The 23,298-nt window shown below is 38.1% G+C and overlaps 1 protein-coding gene across 2 annotated transcripts in view; it reads left to right on the top strand.

The window, feature by feature from the left end:
• LOC111869544 (protein O-mannosyl-transferase Tmtc3) overlaps window positions 1-23,298 on the top strand; it is a 54,529-nt gene that overhangs the window by 18,700 nt on the left and 12,531 nt on the right. For both annotated transcript variants that reach the window (XM_023861162.2, XM_023861161.2), the window contains exons 3-12: window positions 421-557; window positions 3,874-3,955; window positions 5,792-5,891; window positions 6,526-6,641; window positions 7,153-7,328; window positions 11,218-11,473; window positions 15,255-15,403; window positions 17,465-17,683; window positions 19,379-19,472; window positions 22,649-22,939. In XM_023861162.2, coding sequence (XP_023716930.1) covers window positions 421-557; window positions 3,874-3,955; window positions 5,792-5,891; window positions 6,526-6,641; window positions 7,153-7,328; window positions 11,218-11,473; window positions 15,255-15,403; window positions 17,465-17,683; window positions 19,379-19,472; window positions 22,649-22,939 — 1,620 coding nt within the window. The remainder of the gene's footprint in view (window positions 1-420; window positions 558-3,873; window positions 3,956-5,791; window positions 5,892-6,525; window positions 6,642-7,152; window positions 7,329-11,217; window positions 11,474-15,254; window positions 15,404-17,464; window positions 17,684-19,378; window positions 19,473-22,648; window positions 22,940-23,298) is intronic.

Raw genomic sequence — 23,298 nt, 5'->3', positions numbered from 1 at the left:
ACTACACTACCATGTGCCCCATTAAAAGTATGCAGGTAAACAAGCAGTACTACTGCATGTTATGATTCTAACATCCTGCACTGAATCAGGACTGCATAAATACAATTAATGTTAGCCTCTTATATATAGCATAGTATTATGATCTACTATTTTATGGGAGATGGAAAACCTTGTTGTATGTTGAGAACAGCAGACTAATGTTTTACATTCTTTAAATTGCTTCCTCTGTCCTACATGTGTTTAAAAAATTAATATGCATTTATAATGATGTTAAAAGTGTACTCATCAGTCTCCATTAACTCTCCTGTGGTGAATAAGTGAGCATATTTCTGGAGCTCTGCATGGATTCACTAGTGAATATGATTACCTTGACTTCTATAAGCAGGGGGTGTGAAAATAATTTTCGTTTTTATTCTACAGGAGCAGAGCCACAAGTCATATCGGCCTTTATGTATTCTGACATTTCGCTGGAATTACTCCCTGCATCAGTTGGAGCCTATGGGTTATCACTTAGTGAATATGATGTTACATGGCATTGTATGCCTCATGTATTTCAGGTAAGTAGGAAATAAAGCATTTCCAGTGAGACTAACTAACTTTGAAACAATGCAGTTGCTTTAGAATTTAGGAAAATGGAAGCAATAAAGAAGAAAAAAGCTACTCCATTAATATTTTCCATGCCTTGAATGAGCCAGATATGGCTCCTGTTCATGTAATGTATCTGATATCAGAGACATTTGTTAGTGAACTGTATGTAGATTTTCAGTGCTGAAATTTATAACATACAGCATTTAAATGAAAGAAAGGGTGTTTTTTTATTTATTTTGTTATAGAAATGGTTAATAATAATGTATCATATAATTCAGGAATGAGCAACATATGGTTCTAGGCTCCATGCAAACCCACAAGGGTTTCCACTCTTATAACTGGATTGATATTTTAGTAATGGCATCAGAAAATACATAAAATATTTGAAATAGTTCACACACACACACACACACACGCACATATATATATATATATACTGATGTAGCATCATGTTTCACTTTTCCATCCTGTGAAAGCATTTCTTACTGATCGAGTGACCCCCTCGTCATCAAAGTTTAGTGCCAACTTTTGCAGATAGAGGTTGTCATGTTGTCAGCACAACAAATCCCCACTGCTGTTAAGTTCAGTTTTATAGACTGGAGCCGCTATTTCCTTGAAATAGCTCCTCAATTATCTTCAAAAGAGTCTGTGTGGACCCTGTTCCAGACACACTACTTCTCAGAAAATCTGGTAGCACCGGAAATCGAAAGCAGGACCTCTGGATCTGTAGCCAGAAACTCTGACTACTAGACCATATCGTTCCCATAAAACATTGTCAGGATAATGAGAATGTATAATACATAATTTTGGTGGTTGGTGGTAGGTCAGGTGCCACTGCAATAAAAATCTACATTTTATTTTTCAATTTTTAACAGTCCACACAAAACCACTTGGCACACATGTGGCCCATTTACCATAGGTTGGGCAGCCCTGTTACAAACAATGTATTAGGGAGGATAAATGCAAACTGCCATATACAAGATTTGTCCAGAAAGTAATATTCAAGATATCGTTACAAATGTTTAAAATTCTTCAAAGTACTCCCCTTGGGCATCCACACACTTTTGCCAGTGACTTTTCCATACATGGTACGCATCCTGGAAGGTGTCAACGGGGACTTTTCCACACGTGGTACGCATCCTGGAAGGTGTCAACGGGGACCTCGTTTAGAGCCTTTGTCACGGCGGTTTGGATCGCTTCAGTGGTTCCAAAACGGGTTCCTTTCAGGGCGGTCTTGATCCTCGGGAACAAAAAGAAGTCTGCTGGAGCCAGGTCAGGACTGTAGGAGGGCTGGGTCAACGTTGCCAAGTACCCGGATGCACAGAGCAGTGTGGCTGGGAGCGTTATTGTGGTGCAGCTGCCAGGTAGCAGCGATCTCCTTTCGAGTTTGGACGACCCTGTTTCTTAATCTGTCGAACACTTCCACGTAGTAGGTAGCGTTGACTGTCTGCCCTTGGGGTATGAATTCTTTGTGGACCACACCCTTGGTGTCGAAGAAGACAATGAGCATGGTTTTCACTTTCGATTTGCTCATTCTTGCCTTCATGGGAAGAGGGGACTCCGAGGGGTGCCATTCGGAACTTTGGTGCTTCTTCTCCGGGTCGTACTCAAAGGCCCATGTTTCGTTGCCGTTAATGACATTGTCACCCCCACGATCGTCACTTGGCTGTTTTCGTGGTCATCAGTCAACAATTTGGGGACCATCTTGGCACACACTTTCCGCATGTGCAAATTGTTGGTAACGATGTCGTGCACAGTGGTTTTTGGAATACTCAGAGTCTCTGCTATCATCCGAACACTCATTCGATGATCGGTATTTAAAAGATCATGAACACGAGACACATTTTTGTCAGTTTTGCTGGTTGATGGCTGTACAGAGTGGGGGTCATTCTCCACCTCTTCCCAGCCATTTTTAAACAACTTCAGCCACCTGGAAACTTGAGAATAGGAGAGAGCAGAGTCCCCACAGGCTTCCTGAATCATTTGGTGGGTGTCAGCGAGACTTTTGTTCAGTTTAGCACAGAACTTGATTGCATAACGTTGTTCGATAATTTCTCCATTGCGCGTTGTGACACAGGTACTAACAGGAGGTTCACGGAAACAGCGATCCTGACGCTTCCAAAGCTGAGAGCAGACTTAACTTGGAAACGTTGTGAAGCTAAAAGTCCCCCCCCCCCCAAACTAACCCAACCGGTCCGAATGCGCTGCGACCAGGAGGAGCGGGAAAAAACAAATTGCATTACTTTCTGGACAAACTTTGTGTGATTATGTATGTCAGTGAGTAATTCTTCAAAGAAAATTTTGTATGTCCTGTCTGAAGAATGGGTGCCTGTATTTTTGTTTTTATCATGTTTATACAGGGTATACACAGAAGAATGGTGTGGTTTCAAAAGTTAATAAAAATGTATTTCTCAACTTACGCGGGCACAACATACGCTGTCAGATGCGGCAACTGTCCAAGTTTCTCATGCGCTAATTAGAAACCTCCAATGTGTGCACCCTTCTCACTCAGGGCATGGATGTTTGGGGTGCGTTTTTCTGTGTTTGTGTACAGGTAGAGGCCTTGCGACGAGCTGATCACCTGCCCAAGGAGTCCTACCAAATGTGTAAGATCTGGTGAACCAAAGTGAAATGGAGAGTTTCATGGAGGTAGGCCTAGGCCCAAATGAGGGCTGTAACGCCAAAGGAAAAAAAAAATATGTGTGCCCTGGATCACACGACACACATCCACGTGGTAATCAAACTCTGCTGCAAATGGAGATGATAACCTTCTCCCTTGGTCACCCCGTTCGGCAGATCTTAGACTGTGCGTGTCTTTCTTTGGGGGTTCGTTAAAGACAGTGTTTATGTACCGCTATTGCCCACGTCCATTCATGAAGTTCGTGATTGGATAACGCATGCACTGCAGGCCATTACAGCGGACATGCTACACTGGGTCTGGGATGAGTTTGATTACCGTGTGGATGTGTGTCGTGTGACCAAAGGTGCACACATTGGAAGTTTCTAATTAGCACATGAGAAACTTGGACAGTTGCCGCATCTGACAGCTTATGTTGTGCCTGTGTAAGTTGAGAAATAAACTTTTTATTAACTTTTGAAACCGCACAATTATTTTGTGTATACTCTGTATTTGTAATAGATGAAATCGTGAAGAACAAAAGCTCAGCGTCCATACCCCATAAAGTAAGGATTTTTTTGAGCAGGTGAACCCTGTGCCATGGAGTCAGTCAGTTAATGAATTATATTTCAGTTCTGCTAATTAACATGCATTCTGTTTTGTTTTAGAATGTGCTCCATGTTTCTGTCAGAAATCTCAAGTTTTATAGCATCAATGCTGTTTGCCGTCCATCCAATCCATACTGAAGCTGTAAGTAAAATTGTTGTATAGTGCAAAAAAAAAAAGTCAACTTTTCTCTAATGACAGGCTTTTTATGCTTCATTGCTTTTGTCCTGTTCTCTCTCTCCTTCTGCAGCTCTCCTCCCTCTCCACTCCTTCTGCATTCCTCATTCATTGTGTATGAAAGTAAGTTTACAAGGCATGTAGTTTGAGATTCCTTGTTACAATTCCTGGTTTGCAGACTGCAGGCCAATTCTGCTCTGATTCCACTACTTTTCAACAGTGCCTGCAAAAGTTGAGACACGTGTTATATCATGTGGTGTACACATATAGTCCATGTATGCAGTACGACAATACACAGTGCATTACAAATATGTGCTTTAGAACAAAGAATCCAAGGCGACAAAACCAGTGTAATCATATCAAAACTGGACCCTTGAACACTGGCCCAAAATATTAAGACTCGCCAACCAGAGGGACGAAGAAATGTTGGCTGACCGAGAAGGTAATGGTAGGATAGTTTTCAAGATGGAACATGCTAATAAAAGCCTACCTTGAGGTAGTTGATGATTTTACCATGGGATGTCACTTTCTTTTCTCTGTCATAGATGTCCAGGCCCTTCCCACTTGGCCATCATTTCACTTTTGATGCTGTCTTCACTTTGAAACAAATGATGTCATCCTCTTCAGTGCAGAAAAATTATGATAATTGTTAGCTACCAGATCAGGGCTCAGTACTCACAAGAAGTGTAGGTCCTTTGGTTCTCTGATTATGTGCCTTGTGAAGTAACTTTCTGCTTGCTCCTTTTTGCAGTGTCATTCACTTTCCACTCAACAGAATGGTACAGAGGAATTAATCTTCTCACATTTAAACTGGTGATATGATGATTCCTTCAGTGCTGAATTTCTTTTAATAATTTTTTCACTTTCAACACTTAAGTGATCATGTATATTTTTGTAGATTAATATCACAATCACCAGAACTGTTATCCAAATCTTTTTCCTCCAGGATTCAGAAATACATTCATGTAAAAAAGAACACGTTTCATAGGTGCCATGATGCAACCAGCTCTTTGATGAAACAGATGGTAGATGGTAATACACTGTGGACAGAATGTGATCCAGCTTTCTTTGGATTTCAGTGTATTCCTGATTATCTGTGCTAATAAATGGAGAAAGACACAAATGATCAAAAAACACGTAAAATGCAAAATATTTTATAGAAATTCAGAATTTGTCACACAGTGTCCCATTTGTTTCATTACTTCAAAAACTGGAGGACAGAAAAGGTACCATGAGCATACAGTCTGTGGTTCATTTTTCTCAACAACTTTTGTTTGAAATGCTTTTTGCTGTAATCAGTGTGAGCAGGTTGCACTTGAGATACACAGAGAAATGCTTATAATTCTTCATTTAAAGTGGCCATTAACCTTGTCCCATATAAATTCAAGTTCAAATGAAATCACAATTTTTCTTAAAATTCTCCAGTATCAGATTTCACAGAAATCCATATAGTGACTCCTGAGCTGTTTCATGTGTACAGATAGATGGACTGAGTGGAACACTGCATGGTTGCAGACAAACCAAAAATGGGCATATGGCCAATCCACAAACCAGGTAATTTGTACATAGATAATTAGGAATATACTGTATTGCCAAACTTACAGCTGTTACAGCAATAGAGGACAACTGAGATGAAATTGAGAGCAGTCACTTCAGCAAATAGGCTTATGAAAAGTGGATTTTAAAAACTGATTTTGTTTGTTAAATTCTCTACATTTAAAAGTTGTTAAATAATATCTCCAGAGACTCCTATGTGTGTAAGTAATATTTCCTTTGGATACCAAGATACTTTGTCTGTTGCAGGTAACAGGTGTGGTTGGGAGAGCTGAAACATTGTCCTCCGTGTTTTTCCTTGCAGCCTTCATCTTGTACACCAAATCTACGAAGAGAAAACATGTCACAGGTATAAACGCAGTAGACAGACAAACTCTGGTAATAGAACCTAGAAGTTTATCTTCGCTTATATCAAGTCCGACCACTGGACACAGTCCTGAGGCAGTTCAGTTCATATCCTCTGTAGTCTACATTATTAGTATTCCACCATCATTTTGTCCTTTCAAAGGCCACTTTTCAAGAGGATTCTCCAGTAAAATTTAGTTTGTATATCTTGTTTCTCCAGTCCACCCTATCATTAACCTGTTTGATAATTACCCTACACTTTAAAGTAGTGACATAATTCTTGAAATTCCTAGTTATTATAACTATAATTCTTTCTCCATTTCAACCCTCTTAAGGTCCAGATATTTTCCTGAGCACTGACAACACAGAAATAGATATCTTATTTTAATCATAGGCATGTCCATTTTGCTCATCCACATCGTCACCTTTAAACCTATGACCTCCATGGTATTCCCTCAACACTGGAAAGAGATGGTAATCACTAGGTTTTAGATCAGGGCACAGTACTTAAACACTGTTGCTGCTGTTGATAAAAGTGGAATTTGTTGTATATCCAGCATTTGTAACTTAGTAGCGTAATTGGCATCTTTTCTTCATATGAAGAAAGCAGTCTTACATTTTATTTATATGGTCTGCAGGCTGGCGGCATCTGGTCTTGTCCATGATCTCAGTTGCCACGGCAATGCTGTGTAAGGAGCAAGGGATCACAGTCACGGGTATTTGTGCTATTTATGAGCTGATAGTTGCTCAGAAGGTAAATGTATTACTCTTTGTTTTATAATGAATTGAGTAATATACTTCGTTTTCTTATGTTTTCAAGAAAAGTAGGAGAGGTCCATGTTCAGCAGAATTATTCTGTTCAATTTCTACAGTTTCAGTTCAGTTGTCAAATGTTTTAAAATGTCTGCAGGTTCTTCACTTTCTCCATTTGAGATGCCATTAAGTACATCTTGTAGTAATTAATAGAAAAAATATAAACAACTCTTTTTTTATCTCATAAATCACTATAATCTGAAAACATTTATATGTCCTACATGTTTCTGTTTCGATTTTTGTGATCTGTGCTGGTACATATGACCTCCTAAGGCCAGACAATCATATGTTTTATATATATATAAGTATTTCATATTTTTGTTGGTTCCAGTATTTCTCTGTTGTGTATTGTGTCAAACACCATTGTACTCTTATTTTCCCCATAATGAAGGTGTGAAGCATCATTGATCAGCCATCTTCGAGTTTCTTACTGGAACTGGAATTAATTGCAGCTTCGTCTGAGTGACTTGCCCTACATGTTACGGTCAACAGTGAGTAGGAAGGAGTCCTCACATCCATCTTGGACATCGGATGCAACCAAGCGGCTTGGTGTTCTAGGAGCAACGACTCTTTGTCTTCTTATGATGAGGTTACAGATCATGGGTTCAAAGTTACCTGTATTCACAAGGTAATTAAGATAAACTTACTTTTTATTATATATTTCATCAACACGGTTCCTGTATAAATTGAATAGATTTTTACTGTTTCCACTTTACAGCATGCTTCAGTCATTTAGGCCATCATCAGGTAAGTCATTTTACATTAACACTGTACTTTTTCTGCTGCTGTTCCTCTTCATTGACCAGTGTTTTACAGTTTTTTAGGGGGCAGGTCATATATGTCATCTATAGTATTAATGTCAGCTGTAGTTCATATACAGGCATAAAATAAATTAAGTTAAAGCAAAATAAAATAGATAATTATTATTGTTATAAATTAAAATTTCTCTTATTCTAGCTTTTAAATGTTGTTTGCTTCCTGGTTGCTCACAAGTGGTCCATATTTCACATTACAGTATAACTTTGTATGACAGCACATTTATGTGTTACTAAAATTTTGGCAGCTGTTATTGTTGGATCACAGTAGAATGAGGTCTTTGCTTGTGATTATATGCTGGCTTGGATGCTCAATCATCAAAGAGACATCACCATCCACAACAAGTTTTACTATGCAAGGAAATGAATACGCACAAAAAAATGTGCACACGTTTTGAAACCAGTACACAATAACACAAGTGAAGACCTTGTTCTACTCTGATCCAACAGACGTAACAGCTGCTAGAATTGTTATAATAGATAAATGTACGGACATACGGAGTTATACTGTAGTACGAAATACTGCTTGTGAGTGACCAGGAAGCCAGTGACATTTAAAAACACAAGACATTTTAATTGATAGCAATAATAATTATCTTCTTCTTCATAAGGCTCAACAGCTTCATTTCTTGAACAATTTGGCCTGCTCAACAATTTCCTTCCAACTACTTCTGTCCTGTGCGTGAGTTATCCAGTTATAAATTCCTAAACCCTTTAGGTCTTCCCTTACGTTTTCCCAGGTTTCAGGAAAGTCTTAACATTCCAGGTTCCTATCACTAATAATAATAATAATAATAATCTATTTTATTTTGTTTTGTGTCAACTTAATTTAAAATTAATATTAACCTAATATATTTTATGCCCCTATATGAACTACAGCTGACAATAATACTATAAATGACAATATGACTTTCCCCCTTAAAAACGTAAAAAATTGTTCAGTGTAGGGGGATAATAGCAGAAAAGGTAGAGTGTTATTATAAAATGACTTACCTGATGACAGCCTAAATGAATGAAACTTGTCATAAAGTGAAAACCGTATAAATCTATTCAGTATATACAGGAATTGTGTTGATATATCATATAATAAACAATTCACACACAATATGACACTGTAATACAATATTACTAAATTAAACTTAACAATTGTTGTTTGTATATAATAAAACCTCTATGAATTTCACACATGTATAATGATGGTTACAGTTTTTTTATTGCTAGTGGGGTGGGACTAGGTCCCTTGTACTGTGGCCACTTCCGGCCTATTGTACCAGCTCCAGATGATAGGTGAGGGTGACTGTGGAGCAGTTGGTGGAATGAAAATTGGCAGGGGAAACCAAAGTACTCGGAGAAAACCTGCCCCAGTGCCACTCCGTCCACCACAGAATCCCACTTGACCAGACCCAGGATATGGTTACAGTTACTAGGGCTGTCATAAGATCAATACTGTTAACACAATGAAACCCCAATTAAAAGGTCCCAAATTTCTGTTTTTCTGCACTTATGGTCCCATCAAATCCACCATGTGACTAATATATTACTTTTCTATATTTGACATTTCTCAATTTAAGGATCTGCAAGCATTTTTCATACAAAACTTTGATTCCTGTGCATGTTTCAGATCTTGTTTTAGCACTGAAGGGAAGTTTTTGCATGTTCTGACTCATGTGGCCACCTGTCTGTAGTTCGTGCTCAGCATTTGCATGGCATGCAATGCAGTGTGACTGCAAATCCTTTGTTCATTCTCTGACTCATTTGAAATGGTTGCTGTTTTTTTGTGTTGCATTTGAGTGCCATAGTTTTTTGAGAAGTGATTTTGAAGTAGTGCATGGCTATGACTTTGAAAGTAAAGAAGTTAACAATAAACAAGAAAGTAAAAATTATTCAGGAGATAGAAAGGAATGCAACTATATTGCAAAATGAAATTGTGAAGTGTTTCTTGGTGCCTTTCTCATCATGTAACAAAATTCTACAAACAGCTTCAGTTCTTGAAGAGGAAAGTTGGTGTGAGGCACATTAGTAATTTTAGGCTCTGTTTTCCAGAACCCCCATTTAAGGTACAAAAAATGCTTGTCCCCTTCACAAACGTTAGAGCAAGGTTTCACTGTAGTAATTGTTTGACATTAATCAGAAATGTTAATGCAGCTGACTTGTACTTGCGGGTGCCTAGTTCAAATCTGGCCCACAACAGCTTACTCTCTAATCCTTGCAAGTTCACTGAATATCATCATACATTCATACCATGAAATTCTAAATAACTACTGCAGTTGATAGAGCATTGTTAAATAATCTTGTTATTTATTGTAACATTAATCAGTAGATTAATGAAAACATTTTGTAGGCATGTGTGCTAATGACTTTTTCAGTTCAAGGTGAGAATTTGGAAAGATTTGAGAATCAAAGCAAGAAGCTTTTTCTCTAATAGACCAGTTGTTTTCACTGTAATAATTTATAACACTAGAACTTTTTCACAGTATGCTAAAGTGTACTCCCACATTTACCTGAGCAAAGATGATTCCGAATGCAAGATAACCCTGCAGTAGGAAATGCGTCTTCACTGAAAAAGTACTTTTAGGAGTTAATTTCATACTCCTGCTACAGACATGTAAAAAAAAAGAACCTTTTCTTTGACTTTACTAATCTCATTCTGTTCACCATTCCTATCATCTGTCTCAGTTTTAGTGTCTTCACAATTCCCATCTTCTGTCCCACATTCACTGCCAGCATTCCCAACTTTTTCCTTGTCCTCCCTCCCATCCATTTCATCATATATATATATATATATATAGCACTTTTTAAATCCTTTGACTATCGCTTCTGGAGAGCTCCATCCACCTGCAGAGCAGTTCTACAATGGGCTTCACGGTGCCCTGACAAGAGCCATTCAGAGTACAGTCATTTCAGATAGTCCTTAAAAGGCTTTCACTAGAATGTGTAGTTATGAGGTTAGCCCTCACTCTTGTTATGACAACAAATTCAGTATTCATTGTGTGGATCACAGATCTGACATCCAGTGTTAAACATGCTTTAAATGCATACATCACAAGCATTCCCCTCCTTCAGAACAACATTCATGGTCACCTGTTCCAGACACCTTGTAGCCCCCCCCCCATCCATTAATGTGACACCCCATCATTAGTCCCATGGGCACCTGTGCCTTGGGTGTAATTTTTTTGATTGTCATATATGGCAGTAGTTTTGTGCTGTCTGCCAGCTCTGTCGAAGTGTGATGGTAACTTCTTACAAAGTTAACTTTTCACTGTGAAGAAAACCTGTGCACGTAAGTGCACATCACCCTCTGCCGGACTTAAATTTCTGCTGCGTACTGACTCTTAATAATGTTGCATGCAACTGACATCCCCGATACAAATGACAATATTCATGTAGAATGTTTAGGGACTGATTTTCTGTTGTGTGTAACTTGGGTATGTCTTGAGATGGTACTGTTGTACAGAATATTTGACTTACAAGACTTGTTTCCATACCTAGGGACAAAGGGTTTTTCTTGCAAATATTATTTAACTCTGACAGCGCAGTTTTTGCATAACCTGTAGCCCTACGCTTGGAAGCAGAGGGTTAAGTGTAACAAACATATATATATTATCAAAGAATTTAAATGGAGAACTTAGAGGTTAGTTGTTTTCTATTGAAAATACTTGTTATATCATTCTGTATACTTTGATTTCCCTGTTTTCTTTACAGGTTTGACAATCCAGCATCAGTAGCACCAACACCTAGTCGACAGTTGTCATATAACTACTTAATTAGTGTTAACTTGTGGCTCCTCCTTTTTCCTTGTGATCTATGCTGTGACTGGACAATGGGAACTGTGCCGCTGGTCGAATCATTTATTGACACACGGAATATAGCAACATTTCTGTCGTATGCCATTCTCTTACTTCTGACATATATGGCTGTTGTTACAGAGAACAGGCAACAAGCAACAGTTATTATCATGGTAAGCACAAAATGAATGTGTCAAGTAAGTAATTTTTGGGTGTATCCATAATGCTTTTTGGTATTTCAGAGTAAGAAGTGTAGGTGGGTGGACAATATTAAAATGGATCTTAGAGAGATAGGATGGGATGTTATGGATTGGGTTGATCTGGCTCAGGATAGGGACCAGTGGAGGGCTCTTGTGAACATGGTAATGAACCTTCAGGTTCCATAAAATGCTGGGAAATTCTTGAGTAGCTGCAGAATTGGCGGCTCCTCCAGAAGGGCTCAGCTCCATGAGTATTTTGGGAAGAATATCAAGTTTCAGTAATACTACTCGTACATAGAGTCACATGATACAAATGAAAATGTTAAGAATGCCACTGGACTGCCTGCTGTGGTTGTCTTTGTTAGGATAACAGAACAGCTAGGGTATCATTGTTACTTTTGCAGCGTCTGTTTAAATTATGGTGAATTATCATTAGACAGTTGAGATATATATAGATTCAAATCCTGAACGGTTTCTTTTAATGATCATGCTTGAGGTTCTGTTTTACTGCCCCCATCCCCTACCCCAATCTTTGATGAGCATGCAAGCCTCTTCCAAATTATGAAAATCCATAAAGCTAAGCCGTAAGTCTTACTGACTGACAAAGTCAGGAGAATATGATATTTGAGGTTCTCACACTGGTGACTGAAAATTGCTTTCTTCTGGGATGTGACATCGTGTAGCCTGGAAGATCACCCATCTTCAGGATAGAATATTTTTTCACTCTTATGCCCTTCCTCTCCCCCCTCCCTAATTTCAGCCTCTGTTAGTGTTATTATCTTTTCTCCCTTCTTATTACTTTGGCAAAACAAGAAGACATCAGGTTCTTGTGGTAAGAGGACTCTTTGTTATGTCACTTGTTTCAGACTATCCTGATCTTCCTAAATTTGTTTTTAACGTTATTTATACAATCAGTATATGTAAGCTACACTTCTCATAAGTTTCTTAAAATCGACCAGATTATATATATATATANTCCGTGTTCTCTTTAAAAAAATCTGTATTTGAGTGCTGTGTTTAGTAATCGATAAAGATTCATTGAGGAAATGATATTTATTTTGTGAGCCTGCTTTCCCCAGATGATAGATTTTCACAGAATTTAGTATGAACATTAAACCAATGGGGACCACCCCAATTGCATAATTCATAATTTCCTACAGTGAGTATTAATTTGCTGGCTGCACAAACAAGTGAGGTGAGTGACACTAATATAGATTTCTGAAGTAAATGGATATTATTAAAATGGCTGCACTAAGTTTGCCTTTAGCTTTTAGTTTTATGATGATTTCTTATGAACCATTTCAAATAAGCAAGTGAAATTAGTTATGAAATTCTGTGTATAAGTCAGTAATTACAAGTATGGAGAAGATGTGAAATTTTTAAATTATGTGTAATAAAATTAATGTTGATAAAATCTGTTCTTAAGATTAAGAGCTTCCCAAAACCATGATGATGATGATGATGATGATGACAACGACCAACATACTGTCATGTGTATGCATGACTATAAACAGGGTTTGGATTAGCAATTGGATTTATTGACCACTTTAACACACGACTTGGGAACTACAAGCACTTACAGTGCCGCCACTAATGTCCACAATTCACAAATCACCACAGAACCCGCCAAGCCCTTTCCAGTCCGCTGCATGTTCACCAGCTGTTCCCTGGCAGCGGCTTCTAACAGTGAATTCTTCAGCTTCACAGCCCCCCTTGCAGAACTGACTCTCTAAGGTCAAAACCTCATCTTGCTTATAATATCTTGGCACGGATCATGTAGAAAACAGCTCATTCATTGTTGTAGTTCAAGTGTTGCACTATTAAGAATCCGCTGCCTAGCAACAGGAACATGTTTACCATGCTGTTGCATAACAACAGTCACTGTTTAAAGAGTCACAGCTTAGCAACGGGTCTCTATGCCACAATATTTACAATTTCAAGCAATAAAAGTTTAACTCAGGATCCAGTCTTAACCTTTAACGTACAGACTTTTAAATTGCCGGGACCCCTCTGTGGCCGGTATTTAAATCGCCCTAATTAATTAACATTGCAAACTTTCAGAAAGAAATACATATTTTCCGTTGTATGCAACATAGAAATATGAACTGAAAACAGTCTGAAAGACAATAAAACTTCCTACATATACTCAAAAGAGCAATTTTTATAAACGAAAATTAACTGTGATTATTTTGTCATGAAATGCAAAAAATCTTTTATATATATGTTACAAAATTCCAAAGCACTTACCCGTTGTTTTTTCTTCTACCTTGAATCATGGTGATATTGTAAATATAGTCACACTATATACAATAATATTTTGTTCAGACTGTACAGGAGTTTGAACTGCATCACTTCACACTGCATCACACTGACGCGCGTGTGGCACTTCTCGAAGCAGTCCACCTCACACAAAGTGACACCACCCTTTTTACTCGTACAATAGAAGAGCATCCTCCTGCTTTTCTTATTTAGCGAAACACATGCCAACGTCTTTGTTTCCCTTTGGTTGACCAGTGTTGTGAATGTTTCAACTCCAGTCAACTCAGTTGGGCCCCCTGATAACCTTCCCCCAAGAAACGCCACTGACTGTGATATTCGGTTTGTGCGATTGAAGAATCATCATGGGGGAGGGGGGTTTCTAGCAAAATCAAATAAATTATGTTGATTGACAAAGCGACACTCTCACATGTTGGTAATACTCGCAAAATAGTGATGCAAAGTAATTATAATACTAGTTGAAAAGAGTGCCAGTCCAACACTGATACCGAAAGTTGAAGTGGCAAAGATGCCTTTTACTCACAAAGTAATACTAGGTCAGTGGGTTTATACCTCTTCCAAGACGCAAAATAAAAGTGATATATAAAAAAATATATAACAGTTTGACACTGACTTTTTAACTCATAAAGAAATATTAGACAATCCAACACTGACTTCCTGACTGTTAATTCGCCACTGAAAACCAGTCCTTGCATGTGTCACACTTCCTTGAAGGCTCTAGAAGCACTCACATGCAAGCACAGAAGAATACTCGTATTTCCTCATCAGTTCTCGAAACAAAGCTGGGCTATATTTGGCTGACCAGGTCATAAACAGTCATATCTAAACATAAATAGTATCAAAACCAGTACCATGATAAACGATTTCTTTGTTCAGAGCTAAGGAATGAACCACTGACATGACCTCACATAGGTATGTTTTGGTTTCAAACCCAAGGTCAAACTGTCAGCACTCCCAAAGAGAGCATGTGTCCTGTATCACATATATGTGTCATTCAGCCAACTCGGGTTGCTGCTTGTGTCATATATATGTGACATTCACCCATTAAAGGTTAAACCATCTGCACAAGAACACTGTTCCCATCAGCTAAATTGGTATTCTGGAATATAAATTTACAGTCTCTAAATAAGATATTGAAAACACAAAATTTGCAAGGCTAGTAATCTGTAAAGGATAGTACTCATAGGCTTTGTATGTTCTACCAGGAACTCCATTGTTTCGCATGTTCCTTTGTGTTTTCTAGGATTCACAAAATTTACAGGCTGTGTTGTCACTTAATTTTGTTTTAAACAAACGCCAAATTGATTTATATGTCACATTGCTCTCATGTTGTGACCCTTCATGACCATCACTAATGAATTAAGATTCTATAAATCTATTTTTGGATATAGTTACAGGCTGTTTTTCTTTCAGATATTTTAAACCTATAAATTTATAATAGACTGCTTATAATCTATATTCAAAATGTTGTTTTCAGAGTCTCGTATTCCTGATACTACCATTTTTGCCAGCCTCCAACTTGTTCTTCCCAGTGGGCTTTGTAGTTGCAGAAAGGATTCTTTATATCCCTTCCATGGGTTTGTGCATGCTAGTTGCCTATGGTTGGAGCCTTATGGCTCAGAAGAGGTAAGCTGTCTTTTGTTCACATAGCATAGTCTTTCTTTGTAACTTCTGTATAATATGAACTTAGAAATTTTATACAAACTAAAAGAGTGAGTATGTATCCATCTGTTCATCAGTACAAACCATACACATGTCTCTGTGTATGATGAATCTTCTCCATGTTTCCCCATCCCTGTTGATCAAGTTAGTACAGCAGCAACACACTAGACTTGAATTTGGGAAGTGCTCAGTTGAAATCTGAGCCTGAGACACCAGCTATCCTGACTGAGGTCTTTTGTGGTTTTCCTCTGTCTCTCCAGGCAAATTCCCAGGATTATATCTCAGTTACACCAAGATTGCTTCTTTCTAAATCCTTTCCAGTTCATCTCTCAGTAGAATTCATTGTTCTTTGGTAATTGTCTTTCCTTCTGTTTGTTGGAAGACAGTATGTGGCTGCTGTTTCCCACATTTTATATATCTTTCCTCATTTCGTCTTTCCACCTTCTTGATGTCTCTCTTCATTTTTCAGTTTTTTCAGAGAAATCATAATCTCCTTCATGTGTAACACACATGTAGTGGGCATGTCTAAGAATCATATTTTTCAGTTGAAGCTAAGAATTTGGAGGAGTTTCAAGAATTGAAGAAAGAATGAGAATTAGTGCTTGTAGATTGGGGTTTCCCCCCAGTATAATCACAGTCTACAGCATTAGGCACATTTTTGCATTGTACAAAAGTGTGCTACTTTTGCTGTTAATATCAGATCCTTTTCAAATGAAAAATTTTCATATATCATTTTATTTATAAAAAGTCAGTTCCAAGGCCACATCTTTTGTATCTTTTCCATGCATCCCAGGGGGAGTGCAGGGTAGCATTGCCAACCGTTATGATTCAGACAGATTGGGTAGTTCTGTGCTACTGTTATCCGAAAATCCTCAAAATTCAAGACTGAAAAACGAGGATTCATATTAAGGTTGAGATATATCTTTCCTCAATAGGATCTCAGAATCTGAGACTTGGACATGCTTAATGTGTACCATACCACTATATCATAAATTTGGGTAAATTTTTTAATTTGAGATCTTTCATAAAATTATAATGTTGAAACATTTTGGTTACCACTTGCTAGAGTTGTCACTTTAACTCATTATCTAAGTGGTCACCACCACCATGGAAAATATTTTACATTGAAGTCATATAACTTAGTTAAATATTTAATATTATATACTTTTTAACTGTGTCATCTGTGAGAAATGTGCCTTTTTGCATGTTAATTAATATGGTAAATTTGTTACTGCATTAGACTACAAAAACAAAATAAAGACAACAGTAGTACATTAAGTTGTTTAATTGCTCTTTGTATAATAAAGTTATTTGATAATATACTCTTGTTAAAACTTAATTGATATAAGATATCATGAAACAATATAAGAACTGATTTAAATGAAGCCTTTATATCTGGTAAGTATATATTGTGTATTTAAGACAAGCAGAATTTGACATTAGAGTAAAGAATGGCTGTAGTATCACTGTTCATGTGATTCAGTGATTCAGTATTGAGGGGGTGGGTTTCCCCATGCACCGCAACTGATAGTCTATTGTACGTCCCCCTTTTAATTTCTACAGTCTCCATCCCCTACCGGTACTGGTGCTCGCTATTAGCCCCTTTCTGCCAGCAAGGTTTCTACCCTCTACTTGGCAGTGGTATCTAATACTTAGTCCCTTTCTGTCAGAGAGGTCCCCCCTCCTCTGGCAGTGGTACCTGATACTTTCCTCATCTACCGGAGGCATTGGAAACTACTTTGGGCAGGAAATGTTTGGCCTAATTTAGCTCAGGGGCCTCTTAGAGACATGAGGTTCTTTTACGTACCGTAAATCTACGACACGGGACCCACAGCTTGAAGTCCCTCCCGGAGGACTTGTTCCCTGAATTTTTCCGCCCTTAAAAATTCCACAACCTCCGCCCGGTTTTTGAACCCGCGTACCTTGAGTCATGAGGTGGGAACATTACCCCTAGACTACAGAGGCCACTTCACTGTGCATGTACTTTTCTGATCCTGTTTATTGCAGTACAACTTACTGTTTCAGGTTTAAGAAATTAGCATGGCTTTCAGTAGGCTTCCTACTGTTAATCCATGGTTGTAAGACTTACACACGCAACTTTGACTGGGAGTCTGAGTACACTATCTTCATGGCAGGACTGAAAGTGAATCATCGCAATGCAAAACTCTTCAATAATGTTGGCCATGCCCTTGAAAGTCAGGGACGCTTTCAGGAGGCATTACAGTACTTCCAGAAAGCTATCAGGTTAGAATCAGTTACATTCTTACCGTTGTTATGCTTTCAAAACATTGAATTTAATACGCTGTAGCGACAGTGACCCTGACTTGGCTTGACTGAGAATAAGTAAATGTTCTGTAAAAGACAAAGTGATTAGATTTTGCATATTAGATGTTCTTTATTTCTGCAGAGCTGAAGATAAGTATTATGTCCATGCAAATATAAATTTTACATGTCAGTCTTTTTTGCAGGACACGCATCTTGCTGTTTTCATTGTAAAGAAATTGAATTTTAACAGATCCATTTTTCAGAACTGTTGGTGAACATTCAGGTGCTCTTTAATTTTGTACATCTGTATGTTGTGTATAGAGATAATGTAAAGTTACTTCTGTACTTAAGCATCAAAACGTGAAGGCTTATAGGGGCATACACCTTGACACTAGATGGAATGAATGCAGTGAATCTTCAATTTTATGATCCTGGATTTTACATCTTTCGCCTTATTTACACATTTTTTGCATGGTCCTGGCCAAATGCCCATAACAGTAATGTTAAGCTTTAACTGATTTTATGTTTCCTCAACTTCATGCTTTCCCTGAATTTGCACTTTATTTTTCAAGTCCTGATTACCAACGTTTACCCAGTGAATACATTTTCTACAATCTTTATGTGTTGTATCCTGTTGTGTGTCATGTACATTGAGTATTTCTTTACATCCATTGACATAATTTCATATGAAAATATACAAAGATAGATTATTTACATTACAGTCTTAAAATCTTAAAAACATGACATATTTTGACCGTTATTGGGTCATCGTCAGGTGCATTGTTTCTGCTTAGGCGCTGTTGTGTTGACAGATGTAAAATATATTCAGTTATTAAATTTTTTAGTTCAGTTCTCATTGTTTCTTATTTGAGGCAATGGACTTCTTTCCCTGTTACCAGTCGTAAGTGGTTCAGTCTAAAACACGTACTACCAGTTGGCTGATGCACAGCTGCAAGTGATTGACATGCACCATGTGACTTCACTAAGGCCAGTAACACAGGAGGGGATTTTTCTGCCACTGCATTCCAAGCAGTTTGCATGCAAGGCCAGCATTGATCTTGTTGCATCTTACTGTAACTCAGCAAGAACAGTCTCTCTCTCCCATATCTGATAAGTGTTCCAAAAACATAACTAGTGTGTTTCGTAAGTGAAACGTTAAACAGAAATACACTCAGGTTAAATTCTTTAGTCTTCCAGTGCCCATGTCACTGTAGCTAGCTTTATACTCAATTTGCTCTACCCCTTAGGAAACAGCCTCTGATACCCATTGGATAGAATGCTGTGGAGCGGGGGGGGGAGGAGTCACAGTCAGTCTGGGCGTGATGTTAAAGAAAAAATTCTTCATTCCTGCTATCAATCAAACCCTCATAATCCTTTCAGTAGCTAGTCATATTACTGATTAAGTTATCCCTTTTCATGTCATGAGAAAAATTATTGTTCGTGGACAGCAAACATATTATGTACGCATGTCTTTCATTTTGTCTTGTCACTTCATGTTAGTCTATCAGTGGTTCTTCTCGATGTAGAAAGAACACTGTTGAGCTTGAATACATTACTGTAATATGCAGTATTTTCTGTATATTTCATCAAAGATTAATACATCTATGTTAACTTCACTAAATAACTACCACAGATATTCATCTGTTACAGTGATTATGGTTTTGTTTCTTGTAGTGTTCAGGAAGATGATATTGGAGCACACATCAACGTTGGTCGAACACTCAACCACTTAAAAATGTTTAAAGAGGCTGAAGAGGCATATCTTAAGGTACAGTAGTTTTGTTTGATATGTATGCACAGCATGTTATTATATCCTAGAATATAGAACTCTTCATAGGTATTATAAGTTGGTTGTCTTACATGAGTGAGTCCCTTTTGAGAGTATAGATGTATGCACTGTAAATTGTGTTCTGACACCAGGATTTAAGAGAAAAAAAAATTTAATTATATTGATTCCTGTAGCTGCAATATTATGTTGCCAGTTTTGAATTGTTGTCATTCATTTTTGTAAGGGTTGGAGCAAGATAGGAGACATAGAAGATTTCAAACGTCCACTTTCATTAGTTGTTAATATAGATCCTGAAGGTTACTCTCTCCATTTGTGCGACACCACGTAGTCTGGTAGATGTTTACCAGCATTTCAGAGGAATATGCTTCCTCCATCTTCAGGATAGAAAAATAAGCTAAGTATACTGGCACTGGCTGCATTTAGTTCAGCTTACTCTCCTACACTGAAGATGGAGGTAGCACATTCCTCCAGAATGTGAGTACACATCTCCCGATTACATCACATGACAGCCTAGAGGTCAGTAATCTTCATAGGCACTGATATGAGAACCTGAAATCTCATAATGTAGATCCTGTTTGTGCCATGCTCTCTTCATGTATTTGGGAGGCAATAAACATTAAAACAGCCATCTTGCAGAAACAGATTCCACATAGTAGTAATATCATGTTGTTTCTGATATTGGTATCACTGTAGAGGAATGTCTAGTAAGATAAAGTGCATAGTAATGTAGGTAAAATTTTGTGCAAAGACATTGCACATACTTTCTCAAATGCTGTTGACCTTGACTATGGTACCTTGGAATCAGAATTGTTTCTTTTGTGTTAGGTCATTGTTGATTAACTGAATGCTGAACAGCACTGAAGTCTGTTTGACTGGTAATGCCAGTTTACACAAAGTCAACAATTCACATTTCTTTCCCTAGATTACACAACCATTATCTTTGTGAACATACCATGTATGCAGTTGTGTTTAGGGGTATGGTGTCCATAAAAAGTAAAGCTGTACCTGTAACAGGCCATGAAGGCCCATAGGGTTGTGAGACGTTGAGGGTCCCACATTATCTAGACAATCGGCTTAAAGATGGTGGCAAGGTTGTCAGCCTTATGCGCCGGACGTGCTTTACTCCCCAGGAAAATTATGTATTTAATTCCTAGTACTCATTTCTGTTAGAGGCTGAGTGAACCCCAGGACCACAGTGCAGCTGGAAGGATTAGAAGTTAGTGAAATTTAATCAAATTGTTACAGCTGTTTTTTTTAGAGAATTTCCATTTTATATTTTGAGGCTAATTTAAAGGGCCCTTATTTTTTAATCTAGAATGTTGAGCTTCACCAGACACGGACATGTGATGGGTAGAGTCTGTAGTACAAAGTATAAACAAAATCTGCCAGCTGTTTTGATACTACCAAGGTACACATCCATCCAGTGATGCATACATGGAGGCAGATGGCATTCCAAAGACCACTTTTCTATAATTATTGGGGACTGAAAATACATAAATCCATCAAAATCTTGTGGTCATTTTTTTCCACATGACAATATATATATATATATATATATATATATATATATATATATTTCCACGTGACTGAGTGACTATAGATGGGTTTTGGACTGATGATCAGATTTATTGTACACTTTCAGAATATAACTACAAATAACTGTGGTGCTACCACAAATTTACACACACTGCAGTTCTCTACAGCATGTACTAAGTCTTCTCAGACTGATGTGTCTTCACCAGTCGTTGCCTGGTGACAAATCACAACAATATCCTCTGCTTCCAGTCGACTCAGTTGGGCCCCAGGTAACCTTGGCCTCCCCTGAGAAACGCCACTGACCGTGATATTCAGCTTTGAGACTTGGTGATATTGTAAATATAATCACTCTATATACAATAATATTACTGTAGGCGAGTTTGAACTGCGTCACTTCACAGTTTCAGTTCACAGTCACTTCACTGTGATAGTCACACTGACACGCATGGCACTTGTCGAAACAGTCCACTTCACACAGAGCAAAATCACACTTTTTACAATAGAAGAGGGTGCTCCTGCTTTTCTTATTTAGCGAAACACACGACGTCTTTGTTTCCATTTGGTTGGCCAGTGTTGTGACTTTTTCAACTCCAGTCAACTCAGTTGGGCCCCCTGATAAATTTGGCCTTCTCCCGAGAAACACCACTGACCATGATATTCGGCTTGTGTGATTGAAGAATCATCTTGGGGGAGGGGGGTTTCTAGCAAAATCGAATAAATTATGTTGGTTGACAAAGCGACACTCTCACATGTTGGTAATATTCGCAAAATAGTGATGCAAAGTAATTATAATACTAGTCGAAAAGAGTGCCAGTCCAACACTGATACTGAAAATCGCAGTGGCGAAGATGCCTTTACTCACAAAGTAATACTGGCTCAGTGGGTTTATACCTCTTCCAAGACTCAAAATAAAAGTGATATATAAAGAAATATATGACAGCCTGACACTAACTTTCTAACTGATAAAGACATATATGACAATCCAACACTGACTTCCTGACTGTTAATTCGCCACTGAAAGCCAATCCTTGAATGCGTCAGACTTCCTTGAAGGCTCTGCAAGCACTCATATGCAAGCACTGATAAATATTTCCTCATTAGTTCTCGAATCAAAGCTGGGCCATATTTGGCTGACCAGGTCATAAACAGTCATATCTAAATGTAAATAGTATCGAAACCAGTACCGTGATAAACAATTTCTTTGTTCAGAGCTAAGGAATGAACCACTGACATGACCTCACATAGGTTTGTTTTGGTTTCCAACCCAAGGTCAAACTGCCAGCACTCCCAAAGAGGGCATGTGTCCTGCAACCTATATACAGGTCATTCGGCCAACTCTGGTTCCTGCTTGCGACCCATATATGTGACATTCGGACATTAAAGGTCAAGTGTCCAGACTGTTGCTCCACAAATAAAGCAGGGGTTGCACTGTACTGCATTCAAAGGAGCAGGCTTAAAGTAATGCAGACAGTGATGAAATCTGAACAGAGCACCTTGACAAAGTTAGAGGGACAACAAAATTCAGTAATGAAAAGTCTGTATATTTCCTTTGCAGAATCAGAGAGGGTGACATAAGAGAAGTAAACATAGCAAATTGTAATTGTTTCTCGTTTACACAGGCAAAATCACTGCTTCCAAAAGCGAAACCAGGCGAGTCTTACCAAGCCCGCATTGCTCCCAATCACTTGAACGTGTTCCTCAACCTGGCAAATCTGATTGCCCGTAATGAAACACGACTAGAGGAAGCCGACATGCTGTATCGACAAGCTATCAGCATGCGTGCTGACTACACCCAGGCCTACATTAACCGAGGAGACATTCTGCTAAAATTGAACCGTACCAAGGAGGCTCAGGAGGTCTACGAGAGAGCACTTTTCTATGACAGTAACAATCCTGACATATATTATAATGTGAGTACATTTAGCATATTGCTGCATAGTACAACATCCTGACATTCATGTTAATTGTCTGTCACTGTGGAAGCTTGTATATAGCCCACCAGAGTCCATCCATCTGAGGTTCCCGTGTTGTATTTTGCTTTACAGTTTCAGGTATATAATTCTGATTCATTTTCAGCACCATGAGATTGGTCCATTGAGCTGTCCATATTTGGTAGCTGATAGTTCACCATTTTGGGATCTTTATAAATTTAATTTACTTTTAGCCCTGTACTTAATATTATATTTCAGCATCCTGTTGCATTAATTCATTAATTATTTAGTGTTTACTTTCAGTCTTATTAATGAAACTTTTGTAATGTTTTGATGTC

This window comes from Cryptotermes secundus, unplaced genomic scaffold (assembly GCF_002891405.2).
Source record: "Cryptotermes secundus unplaced genomic scaffold, Csec_1.0 scaffold196, whole genome shotgun sequence".
Lineage (NCBI taxonomy): Eukaryota > Metazoa > Arthropoda > Insecta > Blattodea > Kalotermitidae > Cryptotermes > Cryptotermes secundus.
Note: the sequence above shows the minus strand (reverse complement) of the source record. Positions and strands in the feature narration are given on the sequence as shown.